Here is a 25,635-nt window from a genome sequence, read left to right on the forward strand (position 1 = left end):
TGACCACGGCAGGGGTTCCCTGGCTGCCTGCCCTCACCATGCCAGGAGTGGGGAGCCAGGGAGCCCCCCCTGCCTTTGTGCCCGTATCCAGGCATCAGGGACTGCTCCCGGGCAACTCATCCCTCAGAAATACCACTGTGCTTGCTTCAGGGGAGACAAAAGACACAATTGCTGTTTCGAGGGGCTAAACAAAAGGGGAAAAAAAACCCAACAGCACTCATCCCTTCAGGTTGTGTTAAAGTGATACCAACAAAGGAAAAGCTCTCCTGCTTCTTGTGCCCCCCGGTGCCCATGGCTCGCTCTCTCAGCACACGCCCTCCATCACCCAGACCGTGCCAGTGAACCACGAGAAAAGCCTTTCAGTTCGGGTGGGACTGTTCATCGTCATCCCTGTGAGTACATGGCAGCATCTCTGCCCCCTCTGGGAGCAGGGTTACCCCAGGGCCGTGTCCCCACTCCTGGGCATGACACTGCCAGACACAAAGCAGGATCCCACTGTCCCCAAAAAAGCACACACCTCAACATTAGAATCTCGGTTAGAGGGTGTTAATCAATGCTGCCCACCTTGGCTGCTCTCCACCAAAGGAATCAGCCGCTCAGTGCCCACAGCACCACGACCCCAGTGGTCACAGCCATGTCACTGAGTGTCACAGCCATTCCCACCAGAGTGAATCCTTTATACCAAGCTCAACACACACCAAAGGTAAAAATCCCACTGCATTTCCCTTCATCCAGTGTTGTGATGCCATGATCCTCTCAGCACAACTTGTCAAACTCCCTGTTCAGTTTCCCACCAAGGCTGTTTTCCCCAGTGCGCTTTGCTGGGCCCAGCACATGGGATGGGAAGCCCTGGCTGAGCTCACTGCCAGCCTCACACACCTCATGCATCCATCCTCTCTGACTGCTTACCAGGAAGCTCCTTTAAGGGTGTTTGGGACACAGACCTCCAGCAGACCCTGCCAACCCATGCTCCTTATTAGACTTTTTTTAAAAGCCTGAAAGAAATGGCACAGTGTGCAAGGAAGAAGTATAAAACAGATGCTGCAGAGATAGGAACACTCTGGAAAATGTGAATCTTTGCCTTCCACTACTAAATCTCTTCATTGAGAAATGTGCCCTCTGACCCAACACACCAACACAACCCCTGCACACCTGCCTGTGTAATACAGAATTTGTACTAGATATATCCTGTGCTTAAAATACACAGGTTTTACACTGTTAAAAGCAGTAGTTTCAGAGCCATTTTCCTTTGACTCGAAGCCCTTTTCCATGATCTGTTGCAGGTAGGTGAAACTTGTTACTTTTTTTTCCAAATGATGAAGCATTTCCCCCAGGCTGGATACTGATCTTCTGCCTCTTTCTTTCAGGTAAAATAAGATTGTGCTAAATAGTCACACTCAAGTACTTTTGGCATGAGAGAGTAGAGAGAAGGCCATGAAATCTCTCTTTAAAGCTGTTTCTCCCAGGAATCCCACTTCTGCCTTGATTCCCAAGTTCATGATTATCCCATCCATGCCCAGTGCAGGTCTGTAAGCTCGTGTTTAGAGAGCACTGCCCTGCTCTGAGCCCCTCCTCTCCCCATGAGCCTCCAGCCCACACTGGCACACACCACAGCAGGCCCGGGGAGCCAGCCCCTGCAAGCTCCTCTTGGCTGCTTCCCTACTGACCAGACATTCTCTCCAGCTCTGAAAAGCCCTGCAGAATTTCTAGGAAAGATTAAATAATCACCCTCGTAGATGTAACATATCACAGTAGGATTCATTAAAGTCCACAAATTTTGCAGAGCTTGTGAAAAGCTCTGCAAAGATGTTTCTAAGTGTCCTGTTCTGTAGGTTTTGGTCCCCAAATTGAAGGGTTCATGAGCATTACTTGGCAGGGCAGAACCAGTTGGGAGGGCCCAGAGTAGGGACTTCCCTATATCCCCTCCAGAATTCAGATATATTCAAGGGAGAAAACACCTCTTTGTTGTACTGTTTGGAAAGTGGGTATGCCCAGATGTGGCTCTTCTTTGAATAATTTCACTCCTCCTTCATATTCTTCCCATCCCTTCCCCGCTGAGATTTATTTAATCCTACTTGAGAAAGAAAACTAATCAAGACGGGAATTATTTCAGCATCTGTTGATGCTGAATCATGACTTCATTTCTCCCATCCTTTTTACTCTTGAGGATTTAGCAATTCCCTCCAAGACTCTCAACTTCTCTTGTCTTCTGTTAATTAAAAACCAGCTAGGGTTGCCTGCTAATTGCACACTGGTTTAACAAAGCCTGGCCTGTTGCTGTGTTTATTTTAAGTGCCACATGAATAGGCAGCAGCAGGTTTTACTGGCACTTCTCTTCAAGTGTGTGGTTTTTGCATGTACTGTGCTGAGTTGGGAGAAAGGTCTCACTATAAATATTTCTCTTGAGAAATATTTAAAAGAATATTCTTATGTTTCAAATCTTGCATAAAATTGACAACAATGATAGATTTCAAATACCAACAAAGGAAAACCAGCTTAACCACCGTGACCATGCCACGAGTTTGTTCCAGTGTGTCCTAGCAAGGGGGGGTGAGTCCCCACGGCTGGGGGCATCCAGCTGCTTGGGCAGCTCAGCCAAGCTTCACCTTCAAAACCCATCTGAAGATGTCACTGTCTATTTTTTAGCACCTTAGAACAGCTGTAGGAGTCACATGGCTTATTCCCATTCATTACACAACACCCCCCTCACCTACTGTGCGTTAAAAAACCAAACCAAAGCAACAGCTTTCTGTAAATACAGTGTTATTTTTTCCTGCAGACTCCTTAGCATCTCTGCATGGAAATTCAGTGTCTGCCTCAGTGACCCCTAGCGGGATGTCACAGCGACAGAGGTACACCCTGAGCAGCAGCAGCAGTCACGGCGCATCCCAAAGCGCTCCCCTGTCCTTTGGCTACAATGAGTCCATCAGGCGCGTTTGGTTTCGGTCATAGAAAGAACTCCTGCTCCTCCTCGTCGCTGCTCGTGGTTTCGGTCATATAAAGAACTCCTGCTCCTCGTGGTGCCCAGCCGGCTGTGCGGGGCAGCCCGGGGCTCCGTGCGCTCTCGCAGCCGCGGCTCGCCGCGCCGGGCCGGGCCGGGCAGCGCCGGGGGCTGCCGGCGGGAGGCTGCTCCGCAGGGCCCTGGGGAACAGGCTCAGCGGGCAGCTCCCCACGGCCAGCCCGGTGTCCACGTCGGTCTCCGGCGCCCGCTGCCCGCGGCTCCCGGCCGGAGGAGCCCGCAGTGTCCGGCCCGCCTGCCCGCGCAGCCGGGGCGCTGCTGCCGCGCCGGGAGCGCAGCGCAAGGGCCTCCGGAGGTCACTGCTGGCCCGCTCAGAGCCCAGCGCTTCACTTGGGTCGCACCTGGTTTTACCCTTCAGAGCTCTGACCTCCTGGCTCCTCCGCCCAGGACTGCCCTGTTTTACAGAGAGTGGGGCTGGCACACAGTCCTGCGGGATTCTTCCACTGCCTGTAGTGCCATGCTGCTGGGAAAGCCCGATGTTTGTTTCCAGGGTCCTGGAGCTGTTTTGAACCTGTTGAAAATTAGAGAGAAGCCGGTTATCACACCCTTCTAGCCTGACGGACAGTGATGCTCTCACCCTGGGGTCACTGGCAGCCTGAGTCAGCACACCTGGGAAGTCCCTGCCAGAGGAGGTTGTGGATACAAAAAAATCCACATGTGCTCCAGGGGAACACTGGGAAAGGAGAGCCACTGCCAGTTACCACAAGGGGCTTCGGGGGGAATGACAGCTCCATGTGGAGTCTGTGAGCAGAACCTCGGATTTAGTTTGCAATATGGCAGGAGGTCGGGGCAGGGGGTAAACTGCAGCTACTCAAAAGAAAGATTTACTGTATGGGCTGAAGAGGTGAAGAATAAAGCACTAGGCTGTCAGCCTGCTGTCTGGAGCTTGGACACAAGATACATCCTCAAGTTCAAGTGGATTACACCTTCCTTTGCCAGAAGCATAGTGCAGCATCCCCAAAAAAGCTTCCACATTTCCCACCAGTGAATTCGTGTACATCTGTCAGCTCAAAGATCTTGTATCTACAGCAGGAAGAGCCACAGAGTAATTTAGGAAGGGACCTCTGGAGGTCACCTGGCCCAGTCCCCTGCTCCAGGTAGCACCAACTTCAAAGCTGTGTGAAGATACCCAGGGCCTTGACCCCTCCAAGAGGGTGAAAACCAGTTTATAAATTGATATTGAATGAGGCAGCAAGGGCTGCCCTAAGATTACTGTTCAGAGCAGCATAAAAATAGGCTGAACCAAGTAATTAACTTTACTTCTAACAGAGGACTTCTGGGAGGAAAAAAAGCCAGGGAAAATAATTTAAAATCCAAATTACAAGAAAAAACAGAGGTGGGGGGGGGATCATTAGAAAGGAAAAAAAAGCACACTGAGCCAAACTTCCATTCTACTCACATGTATAATTCTCACTACATATGATCTCAGCACAGACTTTGTCTTTTTTTAAATTTTATTTGTATTCATATAACCTCTGGACTGCACACTTCAACAGAAAAGGCAGAGATTTCCTAGGACACATCTCTTGCTCACTTTTCCCCAACTGCAACTCACTTGTGATCTCACAACCCCAATTGCAGGCGGTGCTGTATCAACATTACACTTACAAAACTTCTGGTTTTGGATGCCAAAAATCTGCTTTGAAAAACATTTATACAGCGATGACTTATCAGGAAAAGATTAGGCTCTACAATTTTTTTTTTTTTTTTGAGGCAGAAGAGGAGGATGTTAAGCTAGTGTGCCCTAGAAAGCATCAATAATCTGCATTTCAGGCAAGCAGTAATGATGTTAATTTAACTGTAGAAAAACATACCAAGGATCAGTGCTTATATTTATCAACAGCATCACAGCACTGGCAGACACCGATTACTGCATTCACAAATTCAAAAGAAAACATGAACAAAGTCGTAATTTCCATTTTGAACCGGTCCTGCTTTCCTTGGCAACAAGTGGATGAACCCTCCTCTTGAGAGCCACCACAGACATACCTTGAGCAGAATTGTATTTCCTTCATAGTCCTGTGTTTGCCACCTGGTGCTGCTGATGGGAGCGCAGGGGTTGGGCAGGAGGGGCACCAGCTGCCCGATCTCCTGCACCTCGAACTGCAGGGCTGCCGAGTCGGGGGGCTCGGCCGTCACCCCGAAGGGCAGCTGCTCCAGGCACAGCTGCACGGCCACGTGGGGGGTGGCGTGCAGCACGAAGACGCACAGCGTGCTCTTCTGCAGAGTGCCTTCCTTCCGCAGGATCAGCTCGTAGAGCCTCACTGCGTCCTCGTAGTTCTCAAAGCTGCAGTAGAGGGTGACGCGCAGGATCTCGGGGCCGCGGCGCACCCGCCTGACGCCCCACACGGGCAGCTGCTCCTCCAGGCCGTAGAAGTCCTGCTGGCATGGGGCACAGGCGGGGCTCTGCCCGTTGGCAAACCGGGCACGCTGGTACCGCCAGGGAGGGCGCTGGAACTGCTCGTGGACCTGGACAATCCGTTCTTCTCCCAAGTCCTCGTGCAGAAAGAGGAGGATGGATATTCCAGGAAAGCTGCGGCTCCTCTTGCGGTATCTCTCGTAGTATTTCAGCGGAGGAATTCGCTCAGACACCAGGAAAAGGCGAATGTCCAGGCACAGCCACTCCAAAACCCGATCCACAGTTTGCTGCAGAGGAAATGAGCGTCCCAAGTGGGTGAGGAGATGCACGGTCATCAGAGACTCTGCTCCATCATCCATCGCAAAGACTCCAGGCAAAAAATTAACACAGACAACTTGGTGCCTTCCTTTTACCCTTTGCCTCAGGAACACAAGGGTGTACTCTGAGCCTTGAAGAGAATGAGTTTGGACTCCTACAGGCTTCGCAGTGGGTAAGCACAGTGTGCCCCTGAGGGGCCAGGTGCAGAGTGACAAGGCTTTAAGCGAGCAGTCCCAGGTCACATCCCAGCGGAGCTCGGCTCAAGGCTCACTCCCAGCTCCGGAGCTCTGGGCACTGAGTACCTGCGAGCCAAGTGTCCAGGAACAGCACTGCATCCTCCTGCTCCTGCCGTTCACAGCACAGGACAGCAGAGATGCACAGCACTGCAACACCAGCAGCGATTTTCCAGGGTGAGGTGATGCTCGCTTGTCTCCTGGCAGTGGAAGTGGCCACTCCAGACCCAGCCGAGTCCCACCAGTGCAATCACTGCCTTTTGTAAAGCCCATGTGGCACTCCTGGCTGAAACCCTCAGCAATTTTCCTTGTAGTCAGCAGGCTGGCTTTGGCTCATTGTAAAAAGCCTGTGATCTCTGCGAGTCCCACCCTTCTGGGGCACACAGATAAGCTGCTCTTTGAAAACAAGGAAGGAAAACAAAATAACAAAAGAAAAAAACCCAACCGTGTGAATATAACAGATAACAATAAGGGCAGATGTAAATCAGGAAAGAGGAGCTTTGGGAAAAAGCCTCTACTCCCAGTTACACCCTTCACAACACAGGTAACTTGCTGCCTAACTGGAAACCAGGTCCTGGGTTATTGTACATAGCCCATAAAAGCTGGGTACCAGGCTTCCCATTTTCAGTGCCCTCTTTGCTTCTTTTTCCTCCTTTGCTTTTTTTTCCCCTGAGATACCCATGTAATCAGCAGCCTTAATCCAAGCCCAAGGGTTTTTTTCTTGCTCCTTGGGTTTACATATTGGTACTTAACTTAGCTGACTGCATGAGCTACCACAGGAATGCTGAAAATACACTGCTTTCCAGGTCTCTTCTAGTGTGGACAATAAATCACACTGTCTCTACATCTCCCTGTTTGCCAGCCCAGCAGCAGCACAATACAGGTCAAACCAAACCCACTTCCTATACAGAGCTGCCCCCACTGTAGCCAGCATTTAAATCAAAACTAGGGCCTCTGGTGATCTGTCCAGCTCCATCTAATTAAGGGCAGCACATCTCTCTCTGCTGACATGCCATCTTCCCTCTCAAACAGCCAAGCACACAAAGCAGTGGTTCACTGTTCAGGAATCCCAGCATTAATAAGTCAATTAATTACTCAAAATGCTGAACTTTTTTTTAAGATGACCCTAACTTTATATGCAACCAAGTAAAATCTCCAAGGTCTAAAGGTATAAGCAGCAGTGCCTTGGTTTTCTTTAGGGAGATTGTTCACACTGGTAAAAACTCACATTCATGCTTTAAAAGCTACACTGACACCTATCTAGAATTAAAACTGAAAAAAAGAAAGTCTGAAAAATGAGGAAAGGGATTATTTTGCACCCACCTGCAACACTTTGAGCAAGGAACAACTGCTGTTGGGAAGGAGACAAAACCAAAATCCAGCCTTCAGACAATTGCAGGAAGAGAGTGAAGAGTGCAAGTGCTCAAAACATTAAAATGCTCTAGATGAGCTCTGAACAACACAATTTCACTAAAATATGGAAAAGGAAATGATTCATCAACTCCTTGCTACAGGGCAGGGGCAGGCAGTCATCTGCCTTCCTGTCTGTGAAGAACAGGGGAATTTGCCTGTACAGGAAAACACTGAAACTAAGAACATTCATCAGGGTGTGCTTTGTGGCTGGAAGCAGCCCCCATGAGCAGGGTCCCTGTTCCCAGCCCAGGTGCAGATCCTTGGGCTGTAGTGCACCACAGCCAGTGCCTGTCCACTGCCCCTCGTCCCAGGGAGCAGGACCCCCACTCCTGCCCCAAACTGCTCCCCATCAGGGCAGCGAGGAGGGAGCAAGGGCAGCCTTTCCTCGAGCAGCCATCACTGCTGATACAGCGTCCCTTCACGTCCAATCTACTGCCCCCAAGCCTTGGGATAAAGCCTGGGTGCAAGGGCCCTCACTGCTGCAGCGGCTGAGCCAAGACCCTTCATCCACTGCTGGTCTCAGGGGAAGAGGGGCGGCTGCCACCAGAACAAAGTGCTGCCTTTTGCTGGGTCATCTAAGAAAAGCAAAGTGCTGATTTCACTCTGATCCCTGAATGGAATGAGTCCTTGCCTTCCTCTCAGGCTCCCCTTCCCCCAGCTTCCCCGTCTGGCTGCCAAACGGAAAAGCACATTTTTCATAGTGACCTACTGAATGTGCCAAGAAAGATTTCTTCAAGAGATTAGAAAAATAGCAGCTCAATCATACGTGAAAAGTGGCTTTGCTGAGGGGAGGGGGGGGACAATTCTTATATGGGACTCAAAAAACTTGGGGCCCCATTGCCACAAGGTGGTGACTGGTAACACAGCAGAACATCCAGGAAGCTGCTGGGGCACTCCAGCTGTGTGTAAGAGCAGGACAAATATGAGCTTTTGTATCTGGCACTAATGCATACACTGGTAAGCCCTGCACAAATTAAAGTCCAAACATAAACAACTAATAAACACTTTATGGGATGAAACCTCAGAGAATACTGTCTGCTGTAAGTCTAAAATTCTACAGTGGAAAGGCTTTTAATTAATTTAATTAAAAATTCCTTTTCATAATCAATTCCTGAGTTGTGCCTGGTCCTCTGCACTGTTCCAAAGGGCAAAGAGCCCTTTGCTCCAGCTGACACCACCAAAACTGATGATGTATCACAGGATTTAATAAGTTCAGAGCAACATCTGTAATGAAGGTACTTTACAAAGATTATTAGACCGTAATTAACTGGAGAGAAACTGAGTATGTATTACCTAAGCACCTTGGGAGAAGGCCTCATTAAATACATGACTCAGGCTTCCTAATTTCATTTAAAAACTTTTTTTTTGTTTTTGTTTTACACCAATCTCAAACTCTGCCTATAACAAGGACAAAACTACTAAATTGAACTGCTAGATGACAATTATATACAGCATACACAGTACCGAGATAAAAATCAAGATTAAGGCCTTACTTGTATACAAAAGTCTTTTCAGAGGTTGTCTCTGGCTTCAAACCCTGTGACTCCAATCCATCACCACTCTGGAGGAACTAAAGACCCAATGACCAAAAGACCAAAACCCCATCTAACTACTGCATTTATTTAAGTAGCCTTCTTTCCCAAGCTATTCTTATTTCTTCTTTTTAGCCAGCTGTCAGAAAGTGGCGATCCAGCAAGGGTCTGTCAGCAGGCAGAAAATACACGGTGAGTCAGGATGCAAGCACATCCCCACGCAAGGAGGAGAAGGAGACGAGAGCACGGCTGTGCAGGGCAGAGGGAGCTGTGCAGGGCAGAGGGAGCTGTGCAGGGCAGAGGGAGCTCTGCCTGTCCTACCGGGCACAGGCACAGCGCTCCCGGGCTCTGCCGGAGCGAGCCCAGCCCGGCAGCACCGCGGCTCCCGCTCCGCCCAGCGCCGGGAGCTGCTGGCACAAGGGAGAGCTCCGAGGCACCCAGGAGATAAAATGTCAGGTGAGAGAGGTTCCTGGGAACAGGGATCCTCGGCACTACAGCACACGCTGCCACAGGGACAGCCAGGATTGAACCACATCTCGCCCGTGCACATGGTGACTGCAGTAAGGAGAGTAAAGCAAAGTTATCCCCAGGAGACGCAGGCTTTGGGGCAAGGGCAAGGCTGAAAGCAGCGCTGACACAGAGGTGAGCTTCCTAGTAGTCACAAAGATGCTGTAGAAAGGCACTGCAGCCTTGGCTGGTTGTCATACTCAGCTCTCACCAGGTTATGTGTCCTCAGCCAATTGCAGGGCACTTGTAGACAGTTCCATTTTTCCTCAGTTTCAGTTTGTCTAAAATATTTTTTTAAAAAATCCAAGACACTCCATCCAAACCAAGACCCACTAAACATAATGAGCCAATTGGAGGTTGTAGCAGAAACAAGTATTTGGTAACAAAGATCACAGAAGGAGTCAGGTTGGAAGGGACCTCCATGGGGCATCTGGTCCAACCTCCCTGCTCAGGCAGGATCAGCCCAGAGCACACAGCATAGGATTGGGTCCAGATGGTTCTGGAGCATCTCCAGTGAGGGGAGACTCCACACCCTCTCTGGGCAACCTGAGCCGGTGAAGAAGTCCTTCCTCACATTCAGGTGCAACTTCCTGGGCGTCAGTTTCTGCCATTGCCTCTTGTCCTATTGCTTCACACCACACAGCAGAGCCTGGTCCATTCTCTTGACACCCTCCCTTCAGTCCCTTATAGACATTGATTTGATCCCCTCTCGGCCTTCCTGAGACTCAACAAGTCCAACTCTCTCAGCTTTTCCTGTGGTGTCCTGACTTTGGAGAGCCAGCATTTGGCAGTGACCCAAGATGGCATCTGCAGGATCCCTCTGCCACATCCCGTGTCATACTTCCACAGATCAGAGTGGAACGAGGGGGCAGTCAGCCTGCTACATGTGAATTTAAATGCCCAGCTCCAGGGACTCGTTTCTGAAAGATTTAACCCAGCATTTTTTATATACATTACACCTCGATTAAAAGTCTTCCAGAAAAAGAAAACAGGCAGATTTGAACAAACCCAAGACTTGCAGGGCCCGGTTTGTTTAATCAGCTTACATTTGGCATTGTTGCAGGCCACTCGGAGCAGGATTCTTGGAAGGCCAGCAGCAGAGCGGGCGTCACTGCACCCTGCCGAGTGCTAATAAGAGCCGGTCCCCAGGAGGTGCTGACCTCGCCAGCCAGGCCAAGCTCCAGCTTAAGGAACAAGTCAGACCCACGCACTGTGAAAGCTTCTAATTACTCCCTTCCCTGAAGACAACCTTCCTGAGATACAGAATAATACACCCAAACTTCTAATTAAAAGAGCCTTGGCCTGGATCCCACCTTATTCTGGAATTGCAGATTTGCATAATTAAGTTGATACCAAATGCTGTGACAGACAAGCTGCAGGAGATTATTAGCCTCATCTTGAACAGAATTTCAAAAGAAGCGAGATCCAAACAGCCAACAAATATTAGCAGAAGTGGCTCTCGAGGTCTAGGAAACTCAGGCATTATTGGGATTTGGGGCATGTTCTGGTAACTTTGCAAAGGAAAATCTGCACATGAACTCAAAAGCCATTGTAAGGCACCCCCAGGATCTAATGTAGCATCATTCTGAGGACTTCAGCACTTCTTATTATGAATTTTTCCTCCCAAAACCAGGACTACTAAAATGAACTCTATTCATAAATAAGGGCTGGAAGTTGCACTTTCTGGTGCATATCCATTTTCTCCCTCCAGTTTTACTCAGGCAAACAGGAGCATGTAGCTCTCCAGGCACCTTCCTTGTCCTGTCTACAGCCAGTCCAGGTCAGCAGTTCCAGGACTGGGGGAGCTGAAACAGGCCTTTCCCTCCTGGGCAGCAGTTTTGTTCTTGCTTTAGGACAAACAGCTGCTGAGAGCAGGCAGACTGTCAGGCTGGCTGGAGACCCAGGCACATACTCATGCGAGGTATGATCACACCACATTTGCAAGATTTTCTTTGCAGGTGAAACATGTGGGAAAAAAAAAAGGTCAGAGATTGTGTTTAAGAAGACCAGAAGCACCAGCCTAAACCTCAGTGGCTTAGAGTGGAATAGGGAAGAGTGCACTTACCAGTCTGTGCATTTCCCTAAAAAAGCTGCCCTGTCCTTGAAAAACTTGGCTTAATTTAAAAGATTGTAAAATAGAGACATTCAGATTACCATATTTACATCTAAGTTCCTTAAAGCAAGGACTAATGCTGTGGCTTTCTTTCCACATATTGGATAAATACAGTGTGGTCAAAACTGAGCCTTCAAGTACTAACCTAATGAGAATAAATGACTAAGATTAAAAACAAGAGGATAAAAACACCACCAGACTAAACATGATCCTAACAGCCTACCTGGACAGAAAGCATTCTCCCTGGGCAACGAGACCATATCCATGGAGTTTTCAGAGCACACTTGTTACTGCAGTTGAAGTGCAGAAGATGCAAAAGAAGCTAAAGATGCTAGAAAGTACAGAAGCAGAGCGATTTGAGAACCTGGAGCCTTATCTTCTACCCTTTGGAATAGTATTTTCACTCTTTTCTACTATTCACCAAATCCTAAAATCTCATTTTTCTGTTGCTCTTCCTTTTATGATGCCATTATTACCTGAGCAGATTGTGAATAAACACTATTCCATGTTGATATCATTCTATATCACAACCATGAGACAACAGCAAAGTGGTGCAATTTCAGACATTACTCCCTCACCTGTGTTCCAGTTCATAAAAGACCAACAACTTCATTTGAATCACAATTCCTTGAACCAGAATTTATACTTGCCTCTTTGTGAAATTTGCATCCCTGGAGGAACGCAATCCCTAGCTTCATCCAAGAGTGCAATGAGCAGCAATTTCTCCAAGGCAAGAAGCAGCTGAGCTCTCTCTTTGTGGAGCACCCAGGGCTCAGGCATGCAGAGGGGCTTGGGATGAATTCCTGCAGGTGTCACAGGCGAGTTTCCCAGCTCGGGCTGGGTCACCAGTGCCACACCAGCGCTGGTGCTGGTCACCCTGCTGGCAATAGCACTGCTCATACAGCAGAGCAGAGTCAGCAGCAGACCAGCACCTGTGGTGAACACACCAGAGCAGGGCTCTTACAAGGGCTCAGTGCTGAAGAATCCAGCAGGTGACATTGCTTGGTGCATCGGTGCTGCCCCTGCTGTCACACTTCCCTCTGGGTACCACAGCAGCACTGACCAGCTGCTCACTGCTGCCTGGGGAGCAAGCTGCAGTACCAGTGTCATTCTGCCCAGTGCAGCACTTCATAGTAAGAACCTCTATACAACTGAAATGTCAGAGTTCATGATCAAATTTCATCACTCAAAGAACATGACTCGTGCACAGGAAATACCCTGTTTCCAAGATTTCAGGTAATACTCATTTTGGGAGGGCTAAATCCCCCCTGATTTCCACAATACCTGTTTCCTTTTAAAGGTAATGACCAGTGAGCCCAAGTCCTGTCATATCGTGTTAACTGCAGACCCGCTGCTGAAACAGCAGAGCTCAAGGCACCAGGATTTCAGCCTTAGACAGGGTTGTTAGTATTTTTCTGTTAATTTCTTGAAACCTCTCCAAGTTCAGGATGTGCAAGACTTTCAGTACATGCTAAGTCTCATAAGTCACTCCAGCTGTGCCACAGTTATCTAAAGAAGTGGTTACAGCAAGGGAGAAATAAATAATAAACATATTTATCACTGCCAACTAATCCACATCCTTCTGTGGCGTGTGGAAATCTCAAAAGGCTTTCAGCTTCTAAGAAACATATTCAAGAAATAAAATCTGGCATTATAACTTAAAAAGGTGTCCCATGACTAGATTAAAAAGCCATGATTTTCAGATTCAATTTACAGATCCGTTTTGCTTCATTATCTGACACTGTGTCTGTAACTCTCAGTCCTCATTCACCTCAAACATTTCCTGCACATGGGAATTTGCTTTTCCTGCCAGTCCGTGCTATTCCAAAACACATTATTAGAAGTTTTGAGACACAAACTGCATGAGCAGCTTGTCAAAGACGCTACGGGGCGCTTAACAGTGCTTCAGTCAAGGAAGGGAGAGGGTGAGAAGGTGTACCGGGAAGCCCTGTGAGACTGGCGGGCAGTGGGGGTCCCTGCCCGGGGCACACCTCCGGCTGTTCAGAGCAGGTCTGGCCTGCACACCCACATCCCGGTAATACACATGGCAAGTCCCCCAGGCTGCCCCGAAGTCACCAGCACAGGTTAACACACATGGTGAGCACGAGTTACTGAACCTGCGTTTCACACCGCTCTGTCCCGTGACATCCAACTCTACCTCGGAACACGTTTTACTCCAGCCCCTCCTCGCTCCCCCCAGAGAGGCGCCTTCCTCCCCACAGGGCAGCCAGAGCGATGACAGCAACAGCCCTTTGGGGCAAACACACCTCACTCTGCTGCCCTGAGCATCCGCCGCCTTCGCTTCAGCTCCTGCCACACCAAGCATCACTGCTCTGACAGGGTTTGAAGGACATGGTGCACAAATGAAGCGAACCACAGCAGCACAGTGCTCACAGAGGATGAAGAGAGCAGCTTGAAGATCCAAGGGCTCCTCTGCATCTGTTGTACTTGGAATAAAAGTTAAATTTTAAACTGCAGGAGGAAGAACGATTAACTAAACATCACTGCTGTATATTCAAATGTTACTTTTCCTACCCTGTGTTCATCTCAAAACTACTGCATGCATTTGCTCCCATGGTCTTACTCCCCATAAAAGCTCCAGTTTTGGAGAAGAAAGGAAGGAAGGAAAGAGCAGAAGTGAAGTTGTTTATACAGTTGACACAATACTAATAATAGTACAACAGGCACTGTCTTGGGGCAAGAGGTCCAGCCATGTCCATGGAGTCACACCAACCACAGCTGAAAGATTCAAATATTAAATGCAGTTTGGGGGCACAATCTACGAACACTTCCCTGCACAGTGAAGGACAGAAAAGTGGGTGAACTATTGTCCTGTACCTTTATCCAGCTTTCAGCTGGATATGTCAGTTCTGCATCATACATTTTCAAATGATACATTCCAGAGGACAGAGGAAACCTTAAACTCACACTTCGGACTGAGCACAGTGGTTATTACATTTATTGTCCAAGCCATCAAAATAAGAGTATCAACAGAAATTCAGCTGTGTCCCAGACACACACAAGATGATGCCAGCTGTGCACATTATTTAGTCCAGTTCCAGGCTGTCAAACTCTCACTCTGAAGGGCTCCATGGAAGGGGGAGCTCAGGATCAGAGCGCAGCTCCCCCTAAGCACCACGAGGAACAAAGCAGAGCCAAAGGTTTGATTGAGCTATAGAGGTTCTGGCCAGTTTTGGACATGCAGAGGCCACAAGTACTTCCAGTTTTTGATGCTTATGAAAAGACTGGAACCCCATCTCTGTGCAAGCTTATCCACACAATTATGCATTATGAAAGGCTCTATTACCATATGTATATATATGCAAGTACCACCCATCAGGTACTACACAATTTGACTGCAGTACATGTGAGTAAAAATACTTCAGCCATCCAGCATGTTTAGTGCAAAGCTTCTGTTTCCACAGGGTGAGGGAAAGTAAATCTGACACCAGTGAGCGATTCTACATGAGCAGCAGCAAGTAGAACAAATTGTGTTGCATTGGAAGCTTCAGGGTCATCAGAGCAAAGTTTGTCTTTGGAAAAGAGTAAAGACATTGCATTCAGGAGTAGTTTAACATCACAGACTTGGTCTGCTTGGCATTCATTTATTCTGTGAATTGCCAGTGGGGAAATTGTATGGATCAATTCCAGGGGACACAAAGAATAAACCAAAGCTGTAAAGGTAGTGAACAGGGAAAAGAACAAGAACTGCACCAGGGATATATATGATTATCACATTTGTTATGATGGTAAATAAGGACTACTTTAAGTCCTTTTAAATAAACTCATGTACAAGGAAAGTACATGCCTACACATCTTTAAACAGCTATAAAACTCAAACCCTACTCTTAATTTTAAAAATACCAAAAAATTAAACTCCTAGTTTATTAAGTCTTGTTACTGCATTCAGCTGCACATTCTTGCAAAGAAACCAAACTTATTAATAATTGCACTCACACATGTAACTACAATCCTACTGATGAAATTTTAACAAAATTACAAAGAAGCTTTAAGTAGAAATTAAGAAAGAACTGAAATTAGGTAAGGCTTAGCAGAATTCTACTATAGATTGTAAATGAATCCCACTAACATGCAAACATCAAACTCACCTCAAGCACAGTCCTAGTGATGTCTTCTTGTCTCTTACCAGAACTTTCACATTCTCCATTTTTCAATCCTCTACCTCATGTTCAATGGTAAAGGGCATACTTTTGAATTCTGACTTCAGAAGAAGTATCTTCCTGAATAATATCTTCAAAATTCTAATAAAATGGAAACTATGCTCTTAGTATTTTTACCGAAGACAGCCATCAGCACCTGCTGTTCTTCTGGCAAACACTCTTGCCCACACGGTTTTAAAAACACACTCTCCAACACCTAATTTTACAGTCATTCACACAACATTCAGCCTCAGCCTTCCAAAAGTCACCAGAAGTAGGAAGCTTCAGCTGATGTACAATAGAAGTACAGAGGCAATGCACGGGACAAAGACCTCCTGTTCCACATCACAACACTCACGTCTCTGTAAACTTCACAGGGAAAAGGACTTGAACCCATTCCTCCCTGCAAAGCACATGAGAAAACATTAACATGCAATATAACAACATTGATGCTAATAAAGAGTCAGTTATACATAAAAGAAAACCTTCACATTGGTACATGGAAGAGTGATTTACATTTTGGAGGAAGATGTTTCTGATGACTTAAAACAAAATCAAAACCCCAGATCAGCTCTCTGTGTTTAGTACTGTCATACTGGCTAAACAATGACCACATCTCTACTGAAGATTTTCATACCCTGTGCAGAGACAGAGATGTTTTAGTAACAGCCAGCAAACACCTTTTCAATATGGCCCAGCTCTTTTCTTCTGGGGCTAAATTCCTGATGGACAAGGGCAAAGAAGCTCTTCAGCCACCACCTCCTTCTGCTGATTCGAAAACTGCTCTGTATGTGTAGGTGTGTTGGGGGTCTGCAGTAAACTTAAAGCTTCATAAAAAAACCTTCCAAATAGTCAAGCTAAAATATCATCCTCATTCCAGTCCCTCTCTTTAGAAGAAATACCCTACTCTTGAACAACAGCCAGGACTTGTACCTTAACAGGCTGGAGAGCGGTAAAATTGTGGACACATTGTGAAAAACACTCTCCAGTCACACTGGAATGTTGCACCAGCACCATGCACTTGTTTAGCACAGCCCATCAAGAACTGCTCTGGCAGATGCTCTACAACCAAGCTTTTCTTTTTGCTTCATTTCCAGCTCTTCATATTGGAAAGCCCATCCCAACTATATTTTTCAAGATCTATGGGTGAAAGTAATGTGAACCAAGACAAAAAATACGGCTTTGAATTAAAGCAGAAAAATAGTTAAGGCTGGGAAAGCACAGAATATGTGCACTGGTATGTCAGAAATATGGTTTAATAAAAACTGCAGTACAATGCACACTCAAAAAGTTCTAACTGTGAGAAGAATGATGCCACCAAACTGCTATTTTTAATCTATTTTTGCAGCATACTGTCAAGAAGAAAAAAGTTTCAGGGTAAGAACTAAAAATTTCATTACAGTAACAATTTTTTATTGCATGTTTAAAATGCATTTTTAAAAACAAATAGTGCACGCTGGCTTCAGTTTAATCTCCTGAAATATGCATTTATGATGGGAAGCCCTGGGGCTACAGCTCCATCTATGATGTTTATTAACAAAATATAATCCCAGTACATCCCCAGGGGACAGTATTTAGTTCCAAAAGATTGTCAACCCTGTACTCTAACACACTTAAATTAGTTGTTTGTGTACACTAAATCCATTTATTTTAAATTTATTTTGTCTACATTTAGTGAAATAAAAACATCGCCCTGTACAATCCACCATCAGCAGTGAGTACAACAGCAAAAATTATTATACAGTTTATACACACTAAAATCTTGTCCTTTTTCCTACAAAGAAACCAGAAAAAAAAAACTAATCAATATAGAGTTTAATTTAGAAGAACTCAAATTACAGAAGGGAAAGCCAAAATTATTACGGTCTTTTCTGAGCCCCCAGAAGTTCCTGATTCATGTTCTTGGAACAGTGAGTGCAGCTGGAAGAGTGAAGCATGCTCAAGTTGTCTTCTCGGATCTTCAAAAGATTAGCAAATATTTAAATTAAACATGTCTAGTTAAAAAAAAACATTTGAAGCAGAGCAAGGTAAGTGGGAATTTTGCCTTACCACTTGTGGTTTCTTTTAAACCCAACTTATACAATGCGCGAAGTGCTAAGCAACACTACAGAAACACATTTACATCAACACTGAAGATCTGGGGAAATGAAATTCCAACAAATTTATTTTTTTAAATGAGCTGTATTTTCTAAAGTCATTTTTATTTATCTGTTTTCATACAGTATTGAAAACAAACGCGGCACATTCACATTTTCCCGAAGAATTGCAAGGATGATCTCTACAGGGATAACGTTGAAAAGCCTGAAGCTCAATTATTTCATGTCAAAAACTCTCAAAAGGAGTAAAAGGCTTGATCTGAATGGTCTAGAACATGTACTGTAATTTAATAGAGAAGATGGTCGTCTTAATATTAATGATTTAAAAGAACTTCCCAGTTCATGCGAAGAGTATAGTCCAAGAATAAATCAAATTTTCTGAATGCATTTTATGCTACGTAAGTGTATACTTTGCGATCCTCAGGTGTTCGTGCCAAATATTCTCTCTCAATAAGTCCTTCAATACGTTTTTTAATAACAACTGGACTTGGTAAGAATCGGGCCTTCAGCTGCTGAGTTACCTAAAACAAAGTAAAACCCAACAATATAAAATCACAGCGCAAGGAAGAACTTGAAGTACCCTAACAGAACACAGCAAACAGAAAAATGGATTAAGACAGAGATGGTGACAACAACGAAGAATAAAAAGCAGCCTGCAGACTTCTGACAGTCCCTCCACCTGCTTGCTCATGTTGGGGTATGTTTCAAAGCTCCACAGAGGCATGGACACAACCTGAGAATGCTCCCAGTTTCACAGCTCTAAGGGAGTTCAGGAGTGCAAAATGTGTCATGTCCTGGAGCTGTGTGAGCTTAGCAGTGAAAAGCAGCAGGACCGCTTCTCTGCTAAGAGCTCAAATCTCTCTAACCTGGACCCAACAGTCAGTAACAAGAGCAAAGCCAAAAATAATGTAGAGCACACTGGTTTGCTTTTCAAGCAATTTAACATCGTAACAGCACTGAAAGTAGGAAGGAAAATTAGACACAGCCATGAGTACATCCTAAAGTGAAGGGTAAGAATTTAGGTATGTCTTCAGACGGACGTGGAGAAAAGAAAGGAGGGGTTAAATACAGCATCTCTCAAAAGCCTTTCAGAATCGTGTTAGTAGGAGCTGTGCAACTTTAATGAGATAAAAGCAAAAGCAAAACTCTGTACCAGCATACCTCTGCTACTAGCACATTGTGTTGCATCTTCTTTCTAGATTTCATTATCCGAACTATAGCAGCTTCTATCTCATGTTTTCTGTCATCATCTACTTTCTGCCTTGTTTCTTTCCTTTCTGGATCAGATTCTCCTTGTTTGGCAGCAACTTAAAGAAAACAGAGAATATAAATTATGTTAGCAAAATTAAAATGTGTTTTATTGTGTGTTACCATCACTATTTATTTCATCTAGACATCAAGTTATATTTTCCTGAGTTTTGACATTCTCAAAGTTGATTTTTTTAAAAATGAAAAGCAGCCACAAGAACATACTAACACTTTCTGGCATATTTTGATAGCAACTGACAAGATAACAAACTGTTATTTAATTACGACTATCTTAAAATTTGAACAGTACTCAAATCTGCTTACTGGCACAAGCACCAGCACTTCTATAAGCTAATGAAGTGGTTATTACACACTCAGCTTCCCTTTTTTGTTAAACCCAAATCATTGCCCAAAACCATTATAAGCTACCTGGTACTTGAAAATGGTTGTTGTATCATGGGCTAAAAACATCACTCATTTCACTGCAGTACAGCAACTTATGAGGCAATTTTCCTATTTCTGAATCAATCAGTAGCATATTTTTCATTTTATTATTTAATCTGAATTTTATTTTTCTTTCAGTATTTCCTGTAAGAGATAATTACAAATTTTGTAAAGTAAAAGGCTTAACTGACTTCCACACTGTTCTTGGCATTTGAATTTTCATTTCGATGCAACTAATCACAAAGAAAAAAAAATTTCTCCTTTTACCTCCACCGACATCAATCCTACAAAAGATAATTTGAAGTTATAAGGCAGATTTGGGACTGCAAGAGAGTAGAATATAAAGCTGACTTACCCGTCTGAATCTTGACTCTGTGTAGTTTAGATGTGAACTGATCATTCACTGTAAATATATGACCATTTTCTATTTCTTTTGACTTGGGCTCTTTTGTGAGAACACGCTGTGTTGGTTTGCCACATGCAAGGGACTGTAGGGCTCTAACCAGTTCTCTTTCAGGGATATCAGTTTCTTGCTGAATTTCCTAAAGAAGAATACTTAGTTAGCTTATGGCTGTGGCAGAAGTATCGTGTGTTGCACACAACATCAGGGATTGCTGAAAAGTAATACTGTGACAGTTGTGGCACTTGAAAGGCCAGAACTCATTCAGCAGCAAAGTCTCAGTGGGTACTGTGCAAAATGATCCACCTGGGTCAGCACTCAGAGAATTCTGTCACACAAACAGTCACCACGAGCTGAAGGAGAAGAATGAATAACCAGCTGTTCCATTTCCCTGCAATTTCTGAGAGGGCTGAAAGGATTTGTTAACTGTTTCCAGGGTTTGTTGAACAGGGTAAAACCAAACCTTCTGACTAACTCAGTGATGGAAAACATCCATGATGTTCATGACCATTCCTGACCAAGAGCTGCATAAATACTTTTGTGTTCAGCCACGCTGTTAAAAAGATCTTTACAAATGGAGCAAACAATGTCTGGTTTCACTGTAGCACACAAATACTCTAGATCATCATGCCTCCCTTCTGAATAGCTCCAACAATTTCTTTACAGCCCAGATGCCTTTGGCTAGGACTGCTCCAGGTGAAATACAAAAAAGAGCCCATTATAGTGTGGCAAATACATGAACTTTGAAGAAGACTTTTTGTAGAACATGCACATAATCTGGTGTACCTCTGCCAGCGCTCTCAACAGTCAGCTGAGAGATGGATGTTAGGCAAGTCAACAGTGGTCATGAGCTAGTAAATAAATTACACTGGATGCAGAATGATGCCTTAATATGCTCTAGGAGAAGGCCAGCTATGCTGCTCTCTCAGACCTAATGTGTTTATTGAGCTCTCATTCAGTAAAAGTTCATTTCTTCTGATCTCTTTTTTCCTATTTCTAGCCTGAGGAAACTGCAGACACTTCTGATTTCACATTCCCATTCAGACTCTTGAGGGACTCATAGCAGCTAAAGAGAAAAAACAAACCTTGCAGACATGCAGCTGTCCACAAGAGCTATCTATCCCTTTTTCAGCTTCCCCAGCTTTGGTTCCAAGGGCAATATCAAGCCCTTACCTGTCCCCATAAATTCCTGATTCTTGTGGCACACAAGTCCATGTGATGACCTCAGGTTAAAAACAGCAGTAATAACTCCAAGTGATCAAAATGCTAAGATCTGCAAAGAACTATAACAACTTGTTAAAAGTTCTTTAAAGAGTGACCAGAAAAAAATCAAACTAAATTCTATCAAATAATGTTATTTCTTGAGTATACTCAAGTTATTTCTTAAATCAACCCAGAAAAAACAGCCACTTTTCTGTCATCAGGCACCACTGACAACATATAATAAAAATGATTTGGATGTACTGGTTTTGACTCAGACTTTATCAGGAACTAGACTGCACCTCATACACAGCACCTCACTACCAGCTCTGTGATGCCAAGGCTCAGACAAAACAGGCATTATTTTTCACCTTGACCCAACACTACACACAGAGTGGTGCCTTTATGTGAAGCCATGCAAAATTGTTTTTGACATAAAGTCAAGTGAATTGGAATGAGGTAAAAAGAATAAATCACCAAGTCAAAAATTAAAATAAAAAAAAAATCAGGATTTTTAGTACCTTCTGCTTATAGATGATTTGGAAATACTAAAATGTTCCTAAGAGTATTCTTACCATAATGCATTCAGAAATACTTATACCATTTGAAGTTGTGAATATCCACATATTGTAACTATTGCCCAATATCAAATTGTTTCTTCCCAAGCAGCTCAGAGAAAGTCACTATTTCTTCCTTTGCTGCTTTATTTCAAACACAATTGTCACCTTCACGCGTTTTTTTTTTTCAGATTCAGTACAAAGTAGTATTAAAAAAACCCCAAGAAGCTATAATCCTTTACAGGGTCACAACAAAAAAATCTTACTGAAATGGACTGATCAGCATAAAATGTAACAAACAAGGGAAGGTGCAAGATTTTAGAGCTCAGATAAAAAAAAGCCTTAAAGGCTACAAACCAAACCCAACTTATTAATGATGCTATGCCCGTGACATGCAAGCTCCCAAACTTTGATTTTTGATCAACAATTGAAATTAATCCTTTCAAATCTACATCAGTTCCACAAGGCCATATATATATAAATATATATATATATATATATTCTGCTTTTAACAGAAGTGAAACAAAGAGCAAAAGGGAATTTGAGGGGGGTTTCATGCTATCCATCCTTATATAAACCACTTTTTGCTATTGTACTTCACACTGCAGCTAAGCCATGAACACACTTGAACTATTTCACTTTTAGAATACCTTAGAATTTTAGAATTTTAGAAATTCATCCAGCATTAAAGTAAGGACCACGAAGAATTGCACTGCAATATGCTGCCTCAGAAGGAGCCAAAAATTTCAAGCTGAATAAAAAAAATGCAGCTATGAATGTAAATGGGAATAACAGATGTTCCTGTGCTCTCTTTCCCTCGCCTTTAGCATAACGTTTTCCTGAACATATTTTTATGTAGATATTTGATGTAGCAGTGAGAAATGTATACTTCTTCCTAATCTCCAAAGATGCCTTATTTTAAAAAACACATTAGATTTGTGCACAGGAGTAGTACTGATTACACAATCTCAGTGCTAAAATACTACCAAGTGAGAGCTCTGGCTCGGGGCTACAAAAGAGATCATTCCAGGTATGGAACTCTGTCAGTTCTATACAAGAACACAGATTATTAGAAGGAAAATGTGCAGAAAAACAAAGGAAAAGAACTGTCATTTTGTGGAAATAATAAATGCATTTTTAGTTTTATTTACAGACTACAACTTGTGTACCTTCCAAAGCAGACAGAAAAAGATGGAACAGGTAACCTCATTTACAGTTCTAGTTTACAGTTCTAATCTGTCATTTTTGTGGAATTATTCCACAAATTAACTTCTACTACGGTCACATTTGTATTTCTTGTTTGTTAAACATAAAGAACCACGCTTATTTCTGATGTCATTACAAAAAGTGAGCTTCACCTTTTAAAATACTGAGCTGTATGTAATGTAAACCAACTGAAAAATATGTTGAGTATAAGACTTGATTAGAAAATGAATTTGTAGAAAAAATTAGCATTCTTTAAAAGCCTGCATGAAGATTCTCTTCCACTTCAGTAGCACCTATATGGCCAATAGCTGTTTTGCATATACAAATGAAATGTTGCTGTATGGGAATAAAATAAATGTATTTCTTTTTTGTGAAGAAATTTTTCCAGGAAACGATCCATTAAGTTTCCACAGTATTTTATGGATAATTTTTGCATTATCAGTTTTTTTTTCCTCAATCACATGGCTTAATGGCTATTAGAATTATTATGAGGATCTTATCAAGTTTGCAATTAATAATCACACTGAATGCAAAATAAAACAGCAAAGTCTGTTCAGCTGTGAAGGCAACTTCAGATGAATCTGTTGAGCTGTGAATCTGGAGAATGCTGTGTATCAGACAGCTTTAGGATACACCAGCACACACAAGTCAGCTCATGTGCTCTGCTGCACTGAAAGCACTCATCTGACACAACAGAGAAGGAATGGTTGCCCAGCACTCAGCAGGATATCCAATAATCAATGAACAAAGATAAAATGCATTCTCCTCTGAAGTTTTCATAAGCTTTCCTGGCTGGGGTTAAAGACAACTCCCACACACTTCACCAAAGAAACCAAACAACACAAATATGCCTCCTTAATGTTTTAGTTCAAGTGGGACACAAAGCAAGAGCTTAAGAACTCCCAAATGAGAAATAAACAAAACATACAACCTAAAAGCAGATGGACATATTTCTCTGTCATCTGGTCTTGGTAAAATCAAGTATAATTTAGAGCATGTATTAAAAACTGTATTTTTCATTGCTCTCCCAAGTGTTATTTATTCATACATAGCTAAGGCTCTACTACTCATTAAGCCTGCAGTTTGGTAGAATAAGGAAGTCACCAGCCCAATTTCAAAATCAGCTTCAAGAAAAAAAGAAAGCTCCCCCCTCCTTGTTTTCAACCCCTCAAATATTCTGCAAAGTACTCAAAGCTGTAATGTTCCTACAATGGATTTCATAACACACAGGACTTTGTGTTCTAAAATAACATTTTAAATTATCAGTAGTTTATTAAGAGTCTCTTATCAAATCCTGCCTTCCTTAATCACTAGTGAGACCATTTCAAAGAAACTTTCTTTATTAACAAGGTAGAAGTATGCCAAATAAGCTGAAAACACAATCCAAACAAAAAGGCAGATGATTACTATGCATAGCACAGTTAAAAGCAGATGAGAAAACCTGGAAATCAACTGTTTCAAACTGCACCCACACTGCTTTTCAAGGCTGCCAATGCTCTCTCAAGCAGAGGACAATGTCCAAAACAAAACTATCAATTTATCTTAACAATATAGTGTTCACACAACTAAGCACATGATCCTCCTCCTCTCCTAAAGCCTTCTTCATCATCATCATCTCTTAGCAGACATTTCAACCTTTCCCAACAACACTCTATAGTCTCCTTGTTAAGAATCTATCCAGACCCTTTTTCACTGTCCTTTCTGGCTGATCAGCTGAGACAAAGGCTGAAAGTTCTTGGATTCATCCTCCAGCTCAGTCCAGCCTGCCAATTTTACTTAGGTACTCAAGAAGCCAGGATACAAACCCTTCTCCACCCTTTGGCCTCTAAATCCAGTTTTTCAAAGACAAAATGAGGAAATGGAGCCACCTGCTGCATTTCAACTTCAGCTTTTCTACAGCTCAATGGCCTAGAACAACCACACTCACACTTCTCAAACATTTCTGAAACCTTCAGCTCCCAAATAATTTCCTCCCCCAAAACTGCTTCCCAGGTGAATTGCTAATGATCTGCTTGGCCTGATCCACACTCAAATAGAGTGAGAGGCACCTGATCTTCAAATGCCTAACTCAAGAGGACAAGAAAGTGCCCATAGCAGTTATTTAGAATCAGGTGAGAAACCCACACACTTACCTCAAAGGTGTATTTTTCTCTGTTGTTAAATAGCATTAATATTGTCATCTGGAAAGTGGAGACTTGCAATATGTGCTTCCGTGTATTTGAGCCAGTTACTTGGGCACCTCCTACACCAACTTCTGAGCCATCTTCCTATTTTAAAATTCCAAAACTACTGTTAGATTATTCTTCACTGAAAAAATGTTTTATCCTGATAAGATAAAAGTTTCATGATGAAACATTTTTCTAGGAGATTAGCCTACAGAAGTGACAAAAAAGCAAACACCAAGGGGCATGACCAGGATGTTCCTCCAGCAGCTGCTTTACAATGCCAGGGAGACTGAGCTCCATACAGAGCCCAGACCAGGCCATCCACAGCCACTAATCAAACAGTGACCATTGCTAAGGATGGAGACTTCACCACCTCTGAGGCCCCTGTTCCATCACTTGTCCACCCTTCAAGTTTTCTTAAGCTTATCTTTAAAGCTATCAACATACTTATCCTACAGTAACACATTTCCAACATCCTCCCAAGTGCATGTTATTAATACTTTGTTGTAAGAATTTTGCTTTCAATTTGCATTGCCTCCCACAAGCATCATGCCATTACTAGTTCTAGCTTAGCATTTTAGTATTGGTCTAATCACTACAAAATTCCTTTCTTGTACACATACCAATTCAGCATTGTACTTCTATAAACTCTGCTAGAGTCTTGT

General features: G+C 43.8%; 2 protein-coding genes across 3 annotated transcripts in view; both read right to left on the minus strand.

The window, feature by feature from the left end:
* Positions 1-652: 652 nt before the first annotated feature.
* Positions 653-7,404, minus strand: FAM124B (family with sequence similarity 124 member B). Of its 2 annotated transcripts, none has more exons than XM_038146340.1 (3): positions 7,253-7,404; positions 5,009-6,320; positions 653-3,530 (listed from the first exon to the last, which is right to left on the minus strand). In XM_038146340.1, exons 2-3 carry the CDS (start codon positions 5,735-5,737, stop codon positions 2,994-2,996), a joined length of 1,266 nt encoding a protein of 421 aa, XP_038002268.1. In that variant the 5' UTR covers positions 5,738-6,320; positions 7,253-7,404; the 3' UTR covers positions 653-2,993. The 2 variants fall into 2 exon arrangements, with proteins under 2 accessions (XP_038002268.1, XP_038002269.1); XM_038146341.1 differs by having other exon boundaries at positions 5,009-6,325; positions 7,253-7,379.
* A 9,648-nt stretch (positions 7,405-17,052) lies between these two features.
* CUL3 (cullin 3) overlaps positions 17,053-25,635 on the minus strand; it is a 55,307-nt gene continuing 46,724 nt past the window's right edge. The window contains exons 13-16 of the mRNA XM_038145465.1: positions 24,938-25,072; positions 19,798-19,984; positions 18,912-19,057; positions 17,053-18,271 (exon numbers count right to left, since the gene is read on the minus strand). Of these exons, the coding sequence (XP_038001393.1) occupies positions 18,140-18,271; positions 18,912-19,057; positions 19,798-19,984; positions 24,938-25,072 (600 nt within the window). The 3' untranslated portion in view covers positions 17,053-18,139. The remainder of the gene's footprint in view (positions 18,272-18,911; positions 19,058-19,797; positions 19,985-24,937; positions 25,073-25,635) is intronic.

The sequence above is a fragment of the Motacilla alba genome, chromosome 9, assembly GCF_015832195.1.
Source record: "Motacilla alba alba isolate MOTALB_02 chromosome 9, Motacilla_alba_V1.0_pri, whole genome shotgun sequence".
NCBI classification, from domain to species: domain Eukaryota; kingdom Metazoa; phylum Chordata; class Aves; order Passeriformes; family Motacillidae; genus Motacilla; species Motacilla alba.

Excerpts from the sequence above, each read along its gene's own strand:
- FAM124B (XM_038146340.1), bottom strand. The coding sequence starts at position 5,737 with ATGGATGATGGAGCAGAGTCTCTGATGACCGTGCATCTCCTCACCCAC. Across the intron at positions 3,531-5,008 it reads GAAATACAATTCTGCTCAAG|GTTCAAAACAGCTCCAGGAC; the intron begins GTATGTCTGTGG and ends AATTTTCAACAG.